The following is a 17598-nucleotide window of genomic DNA, read 5'->3' as shown; positions in this document are numbered from 1 at the left end:
AAGGAGATTGTTAGCCGCTTTGAGACTCCTTCGGGTAATGATAAAGTGGAATATCAAATCCAAACTCTTCTTCGAGAGGATCCTGTCTGAAACCTTGGATCCTCAGGGGAAATAATGAACTAGACTGGACCAATGGTCTGGCTCAGGTTAAGGACCTTTCCCCCTATGTTCTAACAAATTGATTAAATCAGCACAAATTAAATTTGCATAAGACTACTAGCCCCTCCTGCATGAAAGTGAATGTTCCTGCATCTCATATTACCGGCATGCTATCAGCAGTTTTTTAAAATATGTATATAGATTAAAAAATATTGTTAAAGTATTGCCTGGTTAACTGGAAATGCTAAAGTTTTTAGCTGATTAAATTTTTTTTACATTTATCACTGCAGCAATGTATTAATCATGCATTGCAGCCCTAATTGAAGCTCTTTTGGCTTTCCTTGAAATTCATTGAATGTTTCTCCTTACACAGGAGCCTCCCAGTTTCGTCTGGTTTTTCTTTTTCTTTCAGTGGAAAGTGTTGTTCTAAGACGCATCAAGTCTTTGCTGCCCTGATCCCAAACAGGGCATTCGGCTCTAGGGGGAAACAGGTGACACCATCAGCACAGTCAATGAGCAAATAGAATCAGTGCTTCCTACAGCTGCCATGGAAGTGTCTAAACCCCAACTTCCAGAAACCTTATTAGATAACTAAGTTCTCATTGCTTCCATGCGAGGATCCTCAAAATTCAACTTCAGATTTTAAATTCATCACATTTCACGGCAGTTCTAATGCTGACATCCTATTCCTAGCAAGTGTTTCAGTCTTAAGAATGTGTATTCTTTCTTTGGCGATCACTCGTAGCCGAGTAAGATTGTCTTCCATCAACACGGTTTTAACAATGAGTCCATAAGTGACTGTGAAGGCCAATTCTGGATCCACATGTCCTTCCACAGTGGGGACATTGGTTTCCAGGCGGGAGTTGATCACGGTGTGGATTTGCCAAGCGTGCCTTCCTCTTAGCACATTTCTCCCTTGCATCCTGAGTTTGAGTGTCTTCAAAGCCCATGACACCTTTGGTAAAGGCTGTTCTCCAACTGGAGCACTCGCAGCCAAGTGTTTCCCAATTGTCGGTGTTTATACTACATTCTTTAAAAAAATTGCCTTGAGACAGTCTTTAAACCTCTTTTGTTGACCACCAGCATTATGCTTTCTGTTTTTAAGTTCAGAATAGAGTAGTTGCTTTGGAAGATGATATTCAGGCATCTGCACAACATGACCAGTCTAACAAAGTTGATGTTGAAGAATCATTGCTTCAACACCGGTGATCTTCTTCCTGTACACTGACATTACTTTGCTTGTCTTCCCAAGTGATGTGTAAAAGTGTATTACACTGAGTCAGCCAACTGGTCCAATTGAGTTCATTATTATCTACAACTTGGGTTTCCAGCCGTATTGGACTACAATTCTCATCATCCCTGACCAGTGGTCTTGCTAGCTAGGGATGATGGGAGTTGTAGTCCACAAACAGCTGGCGACCAAAGTTTGGGGAACCCTGGTCTACATTGACTAGCAGTGACTTTCCATGGTTTCAGGCAGAAATTTCTACCATCTAGCTCAGTATTGTATACAATGACTAGCAGTTACTCTCTGGAATGTCAGAAGACTTTCCCAACCCTACTTGGAGAAGCCAGGAACTGAACCTGGGATCTTGTGCATGCTCTGCCACTGAGCTACAGCCCTCTTATAACATATTTTCAGTACTCAAAACTATCACACTATTTTCATCACTATAACTTTCCCTCCTCCATTGTGTGTCTCTCTGTGTGTGCTTGTTTCAGTTTTGTTTCCATTCCTGGTCCCTTTGCTCCCTCTAGTGACAAGATGCTCTAAAGCAATATTTGCAGTTTTCAAGTCTGTGTGAATGTTACTTTCCCAAAATAGTTTGCACAACTTCTCAGTCTTCAGAGTCAGCTCCTAGTATTCCACCCTTCCCCGTCCTGTCTCCATTTTATTTTATTCTGTCTAATTCAAGGGTAGGGTACCTTATATCCTGAACCCTGGAAGGCCAAATTTGGCAGGTGGCCAAGACCCTCGACACACACACACATTCACAAACCCAACAGGCGATGCTGTACTTTGAAGTTCCAACTATTGGGACTTCAAATCACAGCGCAGCACTCTTCGAACGTCCTTTTACTGGTGAGTGGAGCTTACATCCTGATGTTTGAGCTGTGCACACCAGTTCCTTCTCAGCTGATACCAACCCCTTCCATCAGAATACCATCATCTGTCTGGCAGGTGGCCATGGTTTCTTCTTCTTTTTAATGACCTCATCAGCCAGAGTTGACACACACACCCTGGTGCAAAAATTGTCCTTTGGGGTGGAGAACCTGGGATTTGAAGCACATTCAAACCTTCTTTTTCACTTAGACCAAGGGTGCAGAACCTCCACCCTTGGTGTAATTTCAAAAGGAGGAGGTTTGAATGTGCCCCAAACCCTGAGCCACTCAGTGCTCCATCATCTGTTAATGTTATGGAAATTATTCATGATGAACAGACTCGGTTGCTAGCATGCTACTGCAATCAAGTTAGAAAACACAAGGTGAAAATGGAATGCAATAATTTTTAAGGTGTAGGGATATAAAACCAACTGAATGAATATTTATGCCTGTATATTTCAAAGTATTATGTTGTGTTTGACTCTTTTGTAATGTAAGCTACCTTGATAGAGTTTGCTCTCTGAGGTGGCCTATAAGTCCTTTAAACTGGAACCATTCAAGGAAGAAACTTAAGAGGTGGGGCTTTTTCTACCAAAGAGCTGTAGTGATGTTGAAAGCAGTATTTCTTGAATTTCCCTCCTGACATATGGTTGTTTAAGGATTTTGATGTATATTTTTTTTTCCTCACAGGGTCCTCCAGGACCACCTGGAGTCGCTGGTCCTCCTGGGATTGCCGGCCCCCCAGTAAGAAATTTTCATTCATAAAAATTAGATATCGTAAGGACATCCTTCTGCTGCTTTAAACACAGAAGCAGCCCTCATATGAGGCTGTCTTGAGTGGCAGATATTGTATGTGATTATGGGTGTCAGAGTAAAGAGGGAGATATCAGCCTATTTCAATCTTCATTAAATGTCCATTTCCTGCAGAGTTTTTTTTTCCAACGTCCGAAAACTTTGCATTTAAATTGCATGCTTTCCCTCTAAATATATGCATTTTTGCCTGCACTTTCACATAAAGCACAAATTTTAATGCACTTCTGCCCTAAAATGTGTGGTATACCCATAAGATAGAGTGCTCTGATGGTGTTTCCTGCTTGGCAGGGGGTTGGACTTGATGGCCCTTGTGGTCTCTTCCAACTCTATGATTCTATGATTCTATGATACACATGTTAAAATGCACATGTCGGGGTAGACAGACTTCAGTCTTGTAGGACCTGCTTAGTTCCCCCCCTCCTACAAAAAAAACCATGAGATCCACTAATTAGAACCTGGTACAAAATATTTATGGTTGGAATAAAAAAATTCTAGATTCAGAAATAATTTGTGATTACCACATGTGAACAATCCTTCTTTGCAAAAATCTACCCCTGGTTACCCCCAAGCTTTCTTCATTGCCGTAATTTTGTTGGCAGAGGGAATCGTTTTATTACTGCTATTGTTACAGAGTTGCGAGCCAGAATCTTTTGCCAACCTTTTGCCAGCTCATTCAGATCTACCTTCTTTTCACCCAGCACGACTTACACTATCTATTTCTGCAAGGGTGGTTGGTACTGGGTGGCAAAAAAGATGGAACTACAACTAATTGATATCTCTCTTTTTGCTGTGACTGTTCTAGGGGCTGCCAGGAGAAATGGGGAGAAATGGACTCCCTGGACCACCGGTAAGTGCTTGTGGGTTGTTGTTTTTCTACAGGATACATTCTAGAAAACATGCACGCATTCAGAGTTAGATATATTGTAATTCCTGTTCTGGATCCTGTATCTTTTGAGTTTAGGGAAAGAAATGTGTGTGTTTCTGTGCGTGTGTTCAGGGAGGGGTAAAATAACCCCTATTCACTTCTCCCCCTTTGCTAATCGCCTTAGAACTCACCTCTGCCTGCAAATTTCATCCAGTTCTGTCAAGAGATTTAGAAGCTTATTGGCATCGCCTTCAAATTTATTTCCAATAACCAAATAAATAAATAAAACTGAAAACTATTAAGGCGCCTAAGAAAGAGAGAGGAAACCCTGCAACTCTTTGTCATTTTGGCACGCTTTGTATACCTAAAAAGGTGTAGCATACCATCAAATTTCATGGCATTCTCTTGCAAGATTAAAAAACACAAGCAATTTGTTTGTTTCCCCTTCAAATCACTAGAGAAAACCTTGGATTTTTTTAATGTGAGGTTTCAAATAAAACCCTAGGTGGAGTGGATAATGCCCCCAACAGCCATTGAATCAACTAGCTTTTTGAACAGCCAGAGTGAGGTTCAAATAGAATATTTTGTTTGGTGTACTTCCCTAGAACTTAATATAATGCAAACCTTCATGAAAGTTTTGCTTTGTATATGTGTGTGTGTGGTTTGTTTACTGTACTTGTACCTTTGGCATGGCTGACATCTAGTGGTCTTTCCAGAGATTACTCTGTTAAAGCTACACCATTGATGCAAAATGTGAGCCTCCTAAACATGTTCAATTGTAGCTCTTTGAAAGGAGTAGGGAGTGCTTTATAATGTATGGCAGGAATGTGTGGCCTTAGTCTAATCTAGGATGGTGTTTTCATGTCTTACAAAAATCACCTGCATTTCTCCATTTCTTTTATTTTGGATTTGTGGGTTTACTCTTGTTTCTCCTGGCTATGCTGCATTTATCTAGGTTTTGTTCCCTCCCTCTTTTTAGGGTTTACCTGGGAAACCTGGCCTCGATGGCTTACCTGGGCTGCCTGGCTCAAAAGTAAGTGAAGCTGGTGTAAAGTTGCTTTGCCTAACCCTGGCAGAGGGAAGACAAGCCTCTGGTGTGATGGTCAGAGTGTTGGACTATGAGCTGGTAGACCAGAGTTCTAATTCCCACTCTGCCATGAAGCTCACTGGGGCACACCACCATCTCTTAGCCTAACCTACCTCAGAGGGTTCATGTGAGGTTGAAATGAGGAGGAGGAGAACCATGTAGACCACATTGAGCTCCTTGGTAGATAGAATTGGGATATAAATACAATTAAATAAATAAAGAAATAAAATAGCATTCTTTCCTAGATTTCCAGGCCACATGACTAACATGAATGGGCTTAGGATTCAGTTTAAAAGTAGACCATTAGGGTCCAGTTCTGGCCGACTCTGGGGTTGTGGTGCTCATCTCACTTTATTGGCTAGGGAGCCGGCGTACAGCTTCCAGGTCATTCTGGCAAACCAGCGCCATTTACCTTCCCACTGGAGCTGTACCTATTTATCTACTTGCACTTTGACGTGCTTGCGAACTGCTAGGCTGGCAGGAGCTGGGACAGAGCAATGGGACCACACCCTGTCGCGGGGATTCGAACTGCCGACCTTCTGATCGGCAAGTCCTAGGCTCTGTGGTTTAACCCACAGCGCCACCCACGTCCCAGGATTCAGTTTAGGGGCCCATTTTTTGCTTGCATCTCCAGAACACGCATTTTGGGGACTTAGAGTAGCCAGACTGAACCAACTATCCTCTCTCTGAGCCAGGATAAGAAAATTGCTCTGGTGTGTCCTTGGCTTAATATCATTGAGAATCAGCTGTGAATAAGCCAGCTGAACCGTAGATCTAAAAGGTAAAGGTAAAGGACCCCTGGAACGTTAAGTCCAGTCAAAGGTGACTGTGGGGTTGCAGCATTCACCTCGCTTTTTAGGCTGAGGGAGCCAGCGTTTGTCCGCAGACAGTTTTCCAGGTCATGTGGCCAGCATGACTAAACTGCTTCTGGTGCAACGGGACTCCGTGATGGAAACCAGAGTGCACAGAAATGCTATTTGCCTTTCTGCTGCAGTGGTACCTATTTATCTACTTGCACTGGCATGCTTTCAAACTGCTAGGTTGGCAGGAGCTGGGATAGAGCAACGGGAGTGCACCCTGTCACAGGGATTCGAACCACTGGCCTTCTGATCGGCAAGCCCAAGAGGCTCAGTGGTTTAGACCACAGTGGCAACCGCATCCCTCATGGTCGCCTTTGACTGGACTTAACTATCCAGGGGTCCTTTACCTTTACTTTTACCTTTTTACCATAGATCTACTGCATCCTGACCTTCATATTCTTTTGGATCCTGCTATAGGATTACCTCTTTATTCCCCCACACCTTATTTTTTGTTGTTGGAATGGGTGGTGGATGATCCTTCCTGCCCACCTGCTCCAATAAACCTTCTCCACTCCCACAAGAAACACTGGGGGGGGGGAGTTCTTCTATCAGTCAATAATTTTTATTCTATAGCAATGTTGGTAAGCTCTTACGCTGGATGTTTATTCAAACACATCTGTTTATTTTGCTGACTTTTACTTGCATTGCCTATAGGGAGAACGTGGAGAAAGGGGAGAAGAAGGATTTCCTGGGAAAATTGGTCTGAAGGTAAACAACAACAACAACAAAACACACCATTTCTTGCAGCTGATGTCAGCTGCATTTATTATCATCTGCTCTGCTCTCATGAGCCAGTCAGAAGTAACTAACTCCAGGTTTGGGTTGAACGAAACACCCCCCTGTTCGCTGGTCCCACCCCCCCCAAAGGACTTAAATTTGCCTTGGCTCAGCAAGTTGACCTGGGATGAGCAACTTATGCTGGCATATAGTTGGCTGAGACATCCCAAATTATTATTATTATTATTATTATTATTATTATTATTATTATTATTAGGCCCTAAAATTACTGCAGTATCTTCAACTGGTTGTTGTTGCGGGCTCTTCCACAACAGAGAATGGAACCAAGAACAACTCATCGTTCTTATCATTCTGCAAGCTTTTGCTTAAAAGTGAAATGGAATTTTAAGAAATGGGAGAAATTGGCTGCCCTGGGTAAACCTGTTTATTTGATTTCACTTTCCCCCCCTAGGGTGAAAGAGGAGAGCCTGGACGTCCTGGACTAGTGGGAGAGAGAGTAAGTAGAAAAAAATCCCTTCAAACCATGGGAACAACAAAGCCAGATTAGAGCAATTTTGTTCTAGAGCTGCAGCTATTGGAGGCAGGGCCCTCTGGAAAGTTGTTTCTGTTACTGAAGCAAGGACCCCTTCAAACCATTTTACAGAATCCATTGTGATTTCCACAACATTTTTAACTGGAGTCCCCATAGAATTTGTCCAGAAGCTCAGCATGTGGATGTCTGAAAAGAGAGTGATGTCAGATCCTTCAAGGTGGGGTTTGGCAGAAGCAACCTCTTGTGAGCTGGTTCCAATACTCTTTTTTTTCATCCATCATAGGGTGAAGCTGGCCTCCCAGGCTCACCTGGTTTGCCGGGACAGAGAGGAGAGAAAGGAGATCAGGTATGCCGTTTGTGTGTGTGTGTGTGTGTGTGTGTGTGTGTGTGTGTGTGTGTGTGATTTTTATTAAATTGTCTCTTTTACAATTTAGAATATTAATTTAAACAACCTTAAAAGATCAATGACTTCCCTTCTTCTCTTTCCATGGTTCATTTTGCATAACATAAACCCCTTTATATTTTTTTATAAACTCAACCATTCAATATTCCATTATTACATCCATCAAAACTTACTTACACTGTTGAATATATCTTAACGCTGCCAACATTTTCAAGTGAACACAATTCCACCCCCCCCCCATATTCAATAAACATTTTCCAATCTTCTTTAAACGTATGTTCTTCCTGTTCTATTATTCTATATGTTAGGTCCACAAGCTGTGTATATTCCATCAGTTTAATTTGCCATTCTTCTTTAGCTGGGACCTCTCTCGTTTTCCATTTGGGGGCTAATGAAACATGGGCTGCATTAGTGGCACAGAAATAGCCTTTCTAGACACCTGGGAATTTTCATCTAAATTATCCCCAACAAAAAGGACTCTGGGATTTATTTATTTTTTTGGAAAAGTGCTTTTCAACATTTTTTTCAATTCATTATGAATTGTTTCCCAATACTCTTTTACCCTTTTGCAGGTCCACCACATATGAAAGAATATTCTTTCATAGCTATGCCATTTGAGGTGTTTAGTCTGGATTGGACCTTGAAGAAAAGGAGAGCTCCATATTAAATTTATTTGGGCTATCCTTACTCTCTCCCACAACCTAGAATGCAGCAGTCGAAGCCAAGAAAATGGTGGCTTTTTAATGTTTGCTGTCTTCCTCTTGATTGACTGTCAGTGCTGCAGTTGAAGAACTTTCCATCTGAATGTTCAGTTTACTGCCACCAGTTGGCCATTTATATTGCGGCAGCAAATACGTAGCGACTTTTGTTTTTGTTTACTCTGACAGAAAATGTCTTTGCTACTCAACACAATAAAAAATAGCGATAAAAACAACAACAGCAGCAACAACTGCACTTTCTTCTGTTCCTTTGCAGGGTGAAAAGGGAAGATCTGGACTCCCTGGTTTCAAAGGTGAAAGAGGTGACAAGGTGAATTTTAACATTCTAGGGATTTTATGTTTATGAAATATTTGTAATGTGACACTGGCCAACAATAAGGAGAAGGGTAAGATCTTGGATGAAGGAACTTGCTAGGGTATAACTGAGTAAGCTCAGGAGAGGGACAAGGAGGATCTGGTCTTCAAACCATTGTTTGCATTCTTTGTGTTAATTCTTGTATTATTTAGTTATTCATTTATAAATGTATTTATGTAACACCCTCCAAAACAACAACAACAACACATCAGTGTGGTGTCCAATGCGATAAAAACATTTTAAAGCAAAAACATTTTAAAATGGCTACTCAGGGGACATTTTGAACAATTTCATAGAGTTGCTGGGGTGGAACATAATGGGAATGTTGCTAAACAGCCCAGCCCCCTTCCATCCATCAGTTTTATCCAAAACACATACCCCAAAGATGGGTCTAATCTTCCATACCCTCCAAGATTTCTCAAATGAATAGAAAAAGTGGGACATTGCGGGATCAAATCAGAAACCAGGACAGCTTCTCTAAATCCGGGATATCCCTGGAAAATAGGGACACTTGGATGGTCTGGTCTGTTGGGAATCTGAATACGTGCAGCTACTCACACAGAGTCAATTAGGTTTTGGCAGACAGCCAAGGCAATGTGGAGGAGTAAGTCTGCCTGGTGATACAGAGGCATGGAGACAGCTCCATGATTGGTCAAGCTCTCTCACGGGAATAATGATTAATGGCCTACTAACTGGAATGTGTGTTAGTACGAGTTTGAGTGTAGGAGTTGTGAGTCGTGTATGAGAGAGCTAGCTAAAGATACGTGTTCTGTTCTGTTCCTGTAAGTAGTCCACTGTATATAATAAACACCTAACTACAAGTTCCTGGTTCCTGCTTCGTCCATCCTGTCTGCAGCCAAGTTGCCAATTGCTATCGTGAACTCTGCGTTTACTCTGCTAGGTCTGGCTAAGGTCCTGCAACTACTCAGAAAGTTGTGAAACACCAATAGGTTTTGCCATTATGGTCTTCAAAGGACATTAACCCAACACCCTCACAAAAAAAAGGACTTAAAAGCATTGGGTAAAATTGTAAGATATTAGCTCAGCATTACAGAAACAAAGCTGAGCTCAGGAATAACACAATAAAAGGGCAGAAATAAACATTTACTCCGCCTTCTTAAAGATATTCCATGTTTGGGCCCTGAGATCCTACTTGGAGCTGGAGAATTATTTAAGATGAAGGTAGATGAGCTTTCAATCTTGGCCCCACCATGGTCCTAATCCAAACTGGAAGAGGGACATATTCTTTGCTCCAGGAAAAAATAACAACTTCAGTTTTCACTCCCTATTATTTTTCAAAACTATGCAATGATTTGATTAACACCATGTCCAGTTTGGCCCTAAACTGAACGAATGTCCTTTCTGATGAGCTGGACTGGAATGGTCGTATCCCACAGGAATGGATTTTGAGCTGTGTGTCAGTGTGACTGTTCTCATTTGAAAGAAAACTATATGAAAATGATGTATAGATGGTATATATCACCAGTACAGATAGCAAAAATGTACAAAACCAGGTCAAACATATGTTGGAATTGTAAAGAAAAGGAAGGGACCTGTTAGCATATGTGGTGGGAATGTAGAGAAGTTTTAAAAAATTGGGAAATGATATATAATGAATTGAAGAAAATGTTTAAAATGACATTTTAAAAAAACAAACAAACCAGAAGCATTTCTGTTAGGGATTATAGGACAAGACCTGCCAAGGAAAACAAAGAATTTATTTATGTATGCTACAACAGTGGCAAGAGTCTTGATAGCACAAGGATGGAAGAATGAGGAAACCCCGACAAAGAAACTGATGAGCTATGCAGAATTGGCTAAATTGACGTACAAACTGCGAGATAAGGACAACTGTGACTTTAAAGAAGAATAGGAACTTTTCACAAATTACTTAGAAAGACAACAAAATGAATTTGACTCCTTGGCAGGCTTTGAATAAACATACACAAATTTATCCACAGGAATGGATTTTGAGCTGTTTGTCAGTTTCCTACTTTTACACCTGTCAGGGAACTGACATCAGAGCGAGAGGCGAAGGGGAGGCTCCCAGATGATGCTGGCGAAGGACCCAGCAGCAGGGGGAGAAACAGCTCAGTAGAGGGGGAAGCCAATCAGCGTAACACCAGGGATAAAGGGGGGCAGATGGGGGAATTGGAGAGAGGGCTCCAGGACTCTTCACTGGACATCAGTGAGGAAAGCCCAGGTCCTCCGCTACCTACGCCTTCCCTGCGCAGAAGACTCCCGCGCAGTGAGAGGAGGAGGAGACTGGGTGTCAAACAACTTTTATGCTGGAAGAGGTTCAAGAAACACCCACTGACGGATTCTGCCAGTGACTGAGGCAGCCACCATGAGAAGGGGCTGTGCAGTCAGAAAGGTTTAACAAGGCAAATTAACCGAGAAAGGCACCAGTTTACGCACGAGTAACTCATACCTATTACAACACCCTAAACCTCTGCTTACTTTTCTAGGGAGATGTCGGTCCTGCTGGTCCCCCAGGCTTACCAGGGACAGTAAGTAGCATTTTTATTTTTTTAAAAGAGCCCAGAAATGGCAATGAAGTGGGCTGTAAAAGGAATTAGTCTAATACCATTTTTGGCACTTTGGAGAGGGACTGCTACCTTGTAAGAGACATGAAGTGGTTTTTTGTGCTGCAGTCTCCGGAAGTGGTGGTGCTGAGGGACTGCCTAAGCGCTTATTATCTCAGCTCGATCACTGAGATAACTGCAGGAGTTGTCGATGGTTGTCCTCCAAGTTGGCGAGGCGCATTTGACATCAAAAAGGAACAAAGCTTCTGATGTAGAATATTCTGCCAGCAGACACCTTCCGGTTTCAACCTTTAAATGCTTGCTGATTTTTTTTTCTTTCTATTCCACCAGGTATATGCAGGCAATTTAGAATATATATTTCCATGGTGATTAGTTGGTAATCTGCGATTTTAAAAATGTATGTGTTTTTATTATACAGTGGTACCTCGGTTTACAAACTTAATCCATTCTGGAAGTCCGTTCTTAAACCGAAACCATTCTTAAGCCGAGGTGAGCTTTCCCTAATGAGGCCTCCTGCCGCCGGTGCCCTTCCACCATTCAGATTCTGTTCTTAGACCGAGGTAAAGTTCGCAAACCGGGACACTACTTCTGGGTTTGCGGCGTTTGTAAACTGAATCATTCTTAAACAGGGCTGTTCTTAAACCAAGGTACCAATGTATATAGGAATTATTGTAATCCACTTTGATAGTTTTAATGATTACAGAATTTTAAATAATAGTACAGTGGTACCTTGGGTTAAGAACTTAATTTGTTCTGGAGATCCATTCTCAATCTGAAATTGTTCTTAACCTGAAGCACCACTTTAGCTAATGGGGCCTCCCGCTGCCGCTGCGCTGCCGGAGCACAAATTCCGTTCTCATCCTGAAGCAAAGTTCTTAACCCGAGGTACTATTTCTAGGTTAGTGGAGTCTGTAAACTGAAGCGTCTGTAACCTGAAGCATATGTAATCCGAGGTACCACTGTAATAACAAAGGTGCACGCTGATGCACAAAATCCTTACTTTGTGCTGTTTTCTTGAACCATAGGTTGATTTCCAAAGTTAGCAGAGATCACGAATCATTATCCATTTGTTACCATCAAAATGTAAGCATTGTTACAATTCTTTTTCTTTTACAGAAATCTCATTTTGTTTTCTTTGTTCTCTTTCTAGACTTCCCTGTTTACTCCGCATCCCAGTCGCCCTGTAAGTGTCACGCCTGATTCTTCTGCCTTGTCGCTCTGGTAAATGAAAGCCGTTGTGTCGTTAAGGACAGGCTGCTACACAAAACATCAAACATGTGGTTTAATACCACTTGCAAATAGCATCTGCTGAAGGGTGGGGGGGGTAGTTGGGACCAGGACTGCAGCAAGAAAGGAGGGGTATTTAACTCTTTCTATCCCTGCCACAGTTCTATGTGTGGTCTGACCATTGCAGAATAAAGGTAAAGGGGCCCCTGACCATTAGGTCCAGTTGTTGCCGACTCTGGGGTTGCGGCGGTCATCTCGCTTTACTGAAGGAGCTGGCATACAGCTTCCGGGTCATGTGGCCAGCATGACTAAGCTGCTTCTGGCGAACCAGAGCAGCGCACAGAAATGTCGTTTACCTTCCCGCCAGAGCGGTACTTATTTATCTACTTGTACTTTGACGTGCTTCGAACTGCTAGGTTGGCAGGAGCGGGGACTGAGCAATGGGAGCTCACCCCGTCACAGGGATTCGAACCGCTGACCTTCTGATCAGCAAGTCCTAGGCTCTGTGGTTTAACCCACAGTGTAGAGTGGTACTATCACTTCCATTGATCTGGACACTATACTTCTGTTGTTGCACTCAAACAGCCGGAGGGAACCAGGTTCGCAAAGGTTTCTATGCAGTGTATGGCAGGAAGGTTTGGCTTCGTACTGCGCTTGGCAAGCCTACTTATTTCCGGTGTTTGGGTCTTTGTTTCTTTTTTAGCAAACTGAAGCTGTGTCTTTTCTGCAGCTCTTTTCAACCCACCTGAAAACACAGATCAAACTGTGCAATCAAACAACTAAAAGGAGAGAATATCAAACAAGCTTCCGGAGATTAATTGGCAGCCTGCGTTTCCATGGCGACAGTGGCCTGCATTTGCAGTTATTAAATAATATCCTTCCCTTTAATTTAATTAACCCTCAGCGTTGCACTTGGAGCAATTTGGTTGTTTAAGATGGGGTTGCAAGCTTGAAACGACTTTATTAATATTTTCCCAAATGAGCAATTTGAATCAGTAAACTGAAGAGAGAAGTTCATTATCATAGTCGCTTGTACTGCGCTGTCATCTTTCTTTCATCCACAACGAGGCAGCAGAGAGTCTTCATGCAGAACTGATGCTCTCTTCAAATCTAATGCTCACATCTGCCTTAGGATTCAGTCCTATTAATCAGCATAGGAATATAGAGAACTGCCCTGTTCTGAGTCAGACCATTGGTCCTCCAGATCTTCAGGCTGCAGACATTCCCTTCCCCGCCTATAGATACCAGGGATGGAACCGGGGACCTTCTGAATTCAAAGCAGAGATGTGATTACCACTGAGCTGTGGCTAGTGATGGGAGAAAGATTCAGTTCAATTGACATTTAAATAGAAATTTGCCTAACTTGCAGTTCTGAAACAATACAAGAACCAAAACGATCGCTCAAAATTCAAACTTATCTGAATTTTGCAATTTAGTCCTCCAGCCAAGTACCATGTCCAAGAATGCATATATTATGTTAAAGGTTGCATGGAAAAGAAGCAGAAATAAATAAATAACATAAAAATATATTGCATTACAGTGCAATTGTACACGGGTGGCACTGTGGTTTAAACCACAGAGCCTAGGGCTTGCCGATCAGAAGGTCGGCGGTTCGAATCCCCGCGACGGAGTGAGCTCTCGTTGCTCAGTCACTGCTCCTGCTAACCTAGCAGTTCGAAAGCATGTCAAAGTGCAAGTAGATAAATAGGTTCCGCTCCAGCTTGGAAGGTAAACATTGTTTCCGTGCGCTGCTCTGGCTTCGCCAGAAGTGGCTTAGTCATGCTGGCCACGTGACCCGGAAGCTGTTTGCGGACAAACGCTGGCTCCCTCGGCCTGAAAGTGAGATGAGTGTGCAACCCTAGAGTCATCCACGACAGAACTTAATTGTCAGGGGTCCCTTTACCTTTACAGTGCAATTGATTTGCAAAAAGAAAAGATGCATATTGGGAGAAAATAAATGCACTTGGATGAATTTTCACGAACAATTGCCACACAGAAGTTGCATCGCTGTGCTGCACATGGAAGGTTGGCCATTGTGCACAAAGGGATTTGCACCCACCGCTCTCTAAGTGTGGACCTCACAAACATTCTCGTACTTTTTGTTCCCAGGGAGAACAAGGGCTACCAGGTGAAAAAGGTGACCGTGGAGAAAGAGGTGAACCCGTAAGCACATTGTAATCTTCTCGCTTTGCTTGCTATATGAAGAGAGCTATTTCTGTTGTGGGGCATGCTACAAATGTTTGTTCAGCGGAGGGAAAACCTGGGAGTCACCTGAACAGAAGAACTGATGGGATGTGACTTTTGTAGACATCTCCCTCCTTCTGACTCATTATGCAAGATGTCGATTTGACATTATTCCTGTGGTTATGGGAGCTGTGTATCTGTATGCCTACTAAAAGCTGCAAAATGTGTGCAGGTGCACATTGCTTATTGCATCAACTTTAAATTTGTATATGAAGTTTCTAGTCTTCATGAGGTCTGTATACAACATCAGGTAGCTGGGAGAAAGGGACAGCTTCACAGGCAGGTTTTTCATCTCCCATTTATTATTATTATTATTATTATTATTATTATTATTATTATTATTAATAATAATTTCCTGCCCCTTTGCTCTCATTGTTCCTTGATAACTAGCCTCTATTACCTCCTTTCCCCCCTATGTTCTTCTTCCCAGTCCCAGCTAAGAAATGACTGATTAATTCATGCTATGGATGGAGGAGGCATCGGTTTGCTTTGCTTTTTTTTTTTTTTTTTTTTTTTGAAGCAAACTTCCAAAACACTCCTGAATTTTTGCACAGATGGGAACACGTCCCAGACATATTATGCACTTTTCTGGATTCTGCAATGAAGTTTCTCTGTGCACAAAAATATGTATCTTATTTAAAATCTGTGTTCATGGTGCATATTTTGCAGATGAATGCACTGAAAAACCTTGTGCATATTTTACATAAAAACGGGCTTTTGTGTTTACAAGAATGCATGCAAACTCTTTGCAATTTCAACGTGGACTTTTTGGGCAGACCTACAACCGAGCGCCAGGACAAAATTAGGCTGCTCAGTCCATCCCTGTGTGCAACTCGATATGTTAGAATCCTAATGAATTACTGAGGTTTTAAATGCAATTAGGAAGAATGAGGCCTTTACGTTTTTTCTAACTTGATTTGTGGCATTTAAAAAAGAGGAGGCTACTCCTTGATCTCTGTATGGTTTCTATGGGCCTAACATGATACTTAATTTCCCTTGAGAAAAATCGCATATATAACGAGGAACATTTATGGTTTTTTACCTTTCTCCTTTCCTTCCAACAGGGAGAACGTGGCATTCCTGGTAAAATGGGGCTTCAGGGACCTGCAGGGCCACCGGTAAGCCAGAAAACCTGGATCTCATTAATAAGTAGCAAAGCAGCTCATGTGTGAAAGTCGTAATTCTGCTTCTTCTTTTTTTTGGTTTTGTTTTTTTTGTTAGAGCAGCGCTGGTTCCAGGCTATTTTGCACTCTCGGCAAGGCTAACTGGTTGTGCCCACCCCCCTTTTATTTTATTTTATTTTGCTAATTTCAATTTTCAAAAACAGGTGTCTTCTATATTAAAAAGAAAGAAAGCACAACACTTGAAACTGCAAGAAAATGCAGGGATAAGGAACACGGCTATTTTTTATAAATGGGGTCATCTTAATAGATGGTCCTGGGTGCAGGCAGGCTCTCAACCTGGTTTCCCCCCCCCCACCCTGGCATGGGTGGAGCAATCACACTCACGCCAGGGTGGCACCTCAATCACCCAGGTCTATTGCGCAATCATTTCAAAGGGTGACAGTGGGGGAAAGTATAAAAGCAACAGCGCCACCTGTGCCAGGCTCCTGCTTCGCGTGGCTGAACACCCGCCTACCCTCCCTTTCATTTAGATCCTTTGGCCTTGCTTTGGACTTTGGTTGGTTGCCCGGCTTAAGTCGGGGACCGGGTAGGAATTTTTTCCATTTGGCAAATTGGCACTGGCTGCTTGGTTTTTGCCTACCTCTTAGCAATCGTCACAACTTTGTAAGGTTTGGCGGTTAGGCTTTAGCTTATGGTGAATGGGGGAGCGGAAGTCAGCCAATGCCTGCCCCTCCAGTTTCAAGGGTATTCCGTTAAAGGAATCCAGGGACTGGATCCTGTCCGAAGTCCGCTTGAAGGGTGAGGGCCAGGCCAGGCCTCTGGGAACACCAGGGGAGATACAGGCGGGTTCCCCCGAAGCAATTTCCCTTTGGGTGGTTTACCCTTATGGACTTCCTGCAAAGCAGACAGGAGTCAGATATAGTCTTGCCATTGCCTAAGCCAATACCGCTCTCATTCCTGTAATCAATAAAGTTGTGGCCATTTTTTTGCCCAAAAACCTTAAACAAAATATCCATGTAAGTGTGAATTTATATATCCTAATGGGGGGTCGGCTTGAGGGTCTTGCCACGCAACCTTTCTCAACTACAGCAGAAAACGTTTTAGCACACCAATCGTTTTGAATAACCTTGTGAATTTTGATGTTAAAGCTTCAACCTCTTGAAAGTTTTCATTTCAGGCACATCAAAATCTCACTTTGCATGCCATTTTCTTTGCAATTGCCCCCAATTCCTTCAGGTCAAGTGCTGATGCTTGGGCATAATCAGTTGATACAGTTACCAAGCCAACTAAGTCTCTTTTGCAGGGTTGTTGAGCTTATGTAAGTTGTTATAAGTTTGAGCTTTGAGAAACTGTGTTCACCTGTTGCCACTGACATTGGAAGTGTAGGGAACATCCTTCGAGCGATAAAAAATATTAGCTGCATTATCCGGGAGTTTTTGTTCTAGTATGAAGAGAAGTACTCCTTGTGGCAGGGACACGGGTGGTGCTGTGGGTTAAACCACAGAGCCTAGGACTCGCCGATCAGAAGGTCAGCGGTCCGAATCCCTGCGACGGGGTGAGCTCCCGTTGCTCGATCCCTGCTCCTGCCAACCTAGCAGTTCGAAAGCATGTCAAAGTGCAAGTAGATAAATAGGTAACGCTCCAGCGGGAAGGTAAACAGTGTTTCTGTGCGCTGCTCTGGTTCGCCAGAAGCGGCTAAGTCATGCTGGACACATGACCTGGAAGATGTACACCATCTCCCTCAGCCAATAAAGTGAGATGAGCGCCGCAACCCCAGAGTCGGCCACAACTGGACCTAACAGTCAGGGGTCCCTTTACCTTTACCTTTACTCCTTGTGGCAACACACATTTTGTAAGTCTTTATGCTTTTGCTGTACGTTCAA

The 17598-nt window shown here is 42.7% G+C and overlaps 1 protein-coding gene across 1 annotated transcript in view; it reads left to right on the top strand.

The window, feature by feature from the left end:
- The window catches only part of COL22A1 (collagen type XXII alpha 1 chain), a 194095-nt gene that overhangs the window by 129139 nt on the left and 47358 nt on the right, over window positions 1-17598 (top strand). Inside the window, exons 25-35 of the mRNA XM_081204329.1 lie at window positions 2893-2946; window positions 3818-3862; window positions 4860-4913; window positions 6482-6535; window positions 7017-7061; window positions 7381-7443; window positions 8476-8529; window positions 11043-11084; window positions 12271-12303; window positions 14457-14510; window positions 15656-15709. Coding sequence (XP_081060455.1) covers window positions 2893-2946; window positions 3818-3862; window positions 4860-4913; window positions 6482-6535; window positions 7017-7061; window positions 7381-7443; window positions 8476-8529; window positions 11043-11084; window positions 12271-12303; window positions 14457-14510; window positions 15656-15709 — 552 coding nt within the window. The remainder of the gene's footprint in view (window positions 1-2892; window positions 2947-3817; window positions 3863-4859; window positions 4914-6481; window positions 6536-7016; window positions 7062-7380; window positions 7444-8475; window positions 8530-11042; window positions 11085-12270; window positions 12304-14456; window positions 14511-15655; window positions 15710-17598) is intronic.

The sequence above is a fragment of the Podarcis bocagei genome (genome assembly GCF_964188305.1).
Source record: "Podarcis bocagei genome assembly, chromosome: 8".
In the NCBI taxonomy this organism is placed as follows: Eukaryota; Metazoa; Chordata; class Lepidosauria; order Squamata; family Lacertidae; genus Podarcis; species Podarcis bocagei.
This window is presented reverse-complemented; position numbering and strand designations above follow the sequence as displayed.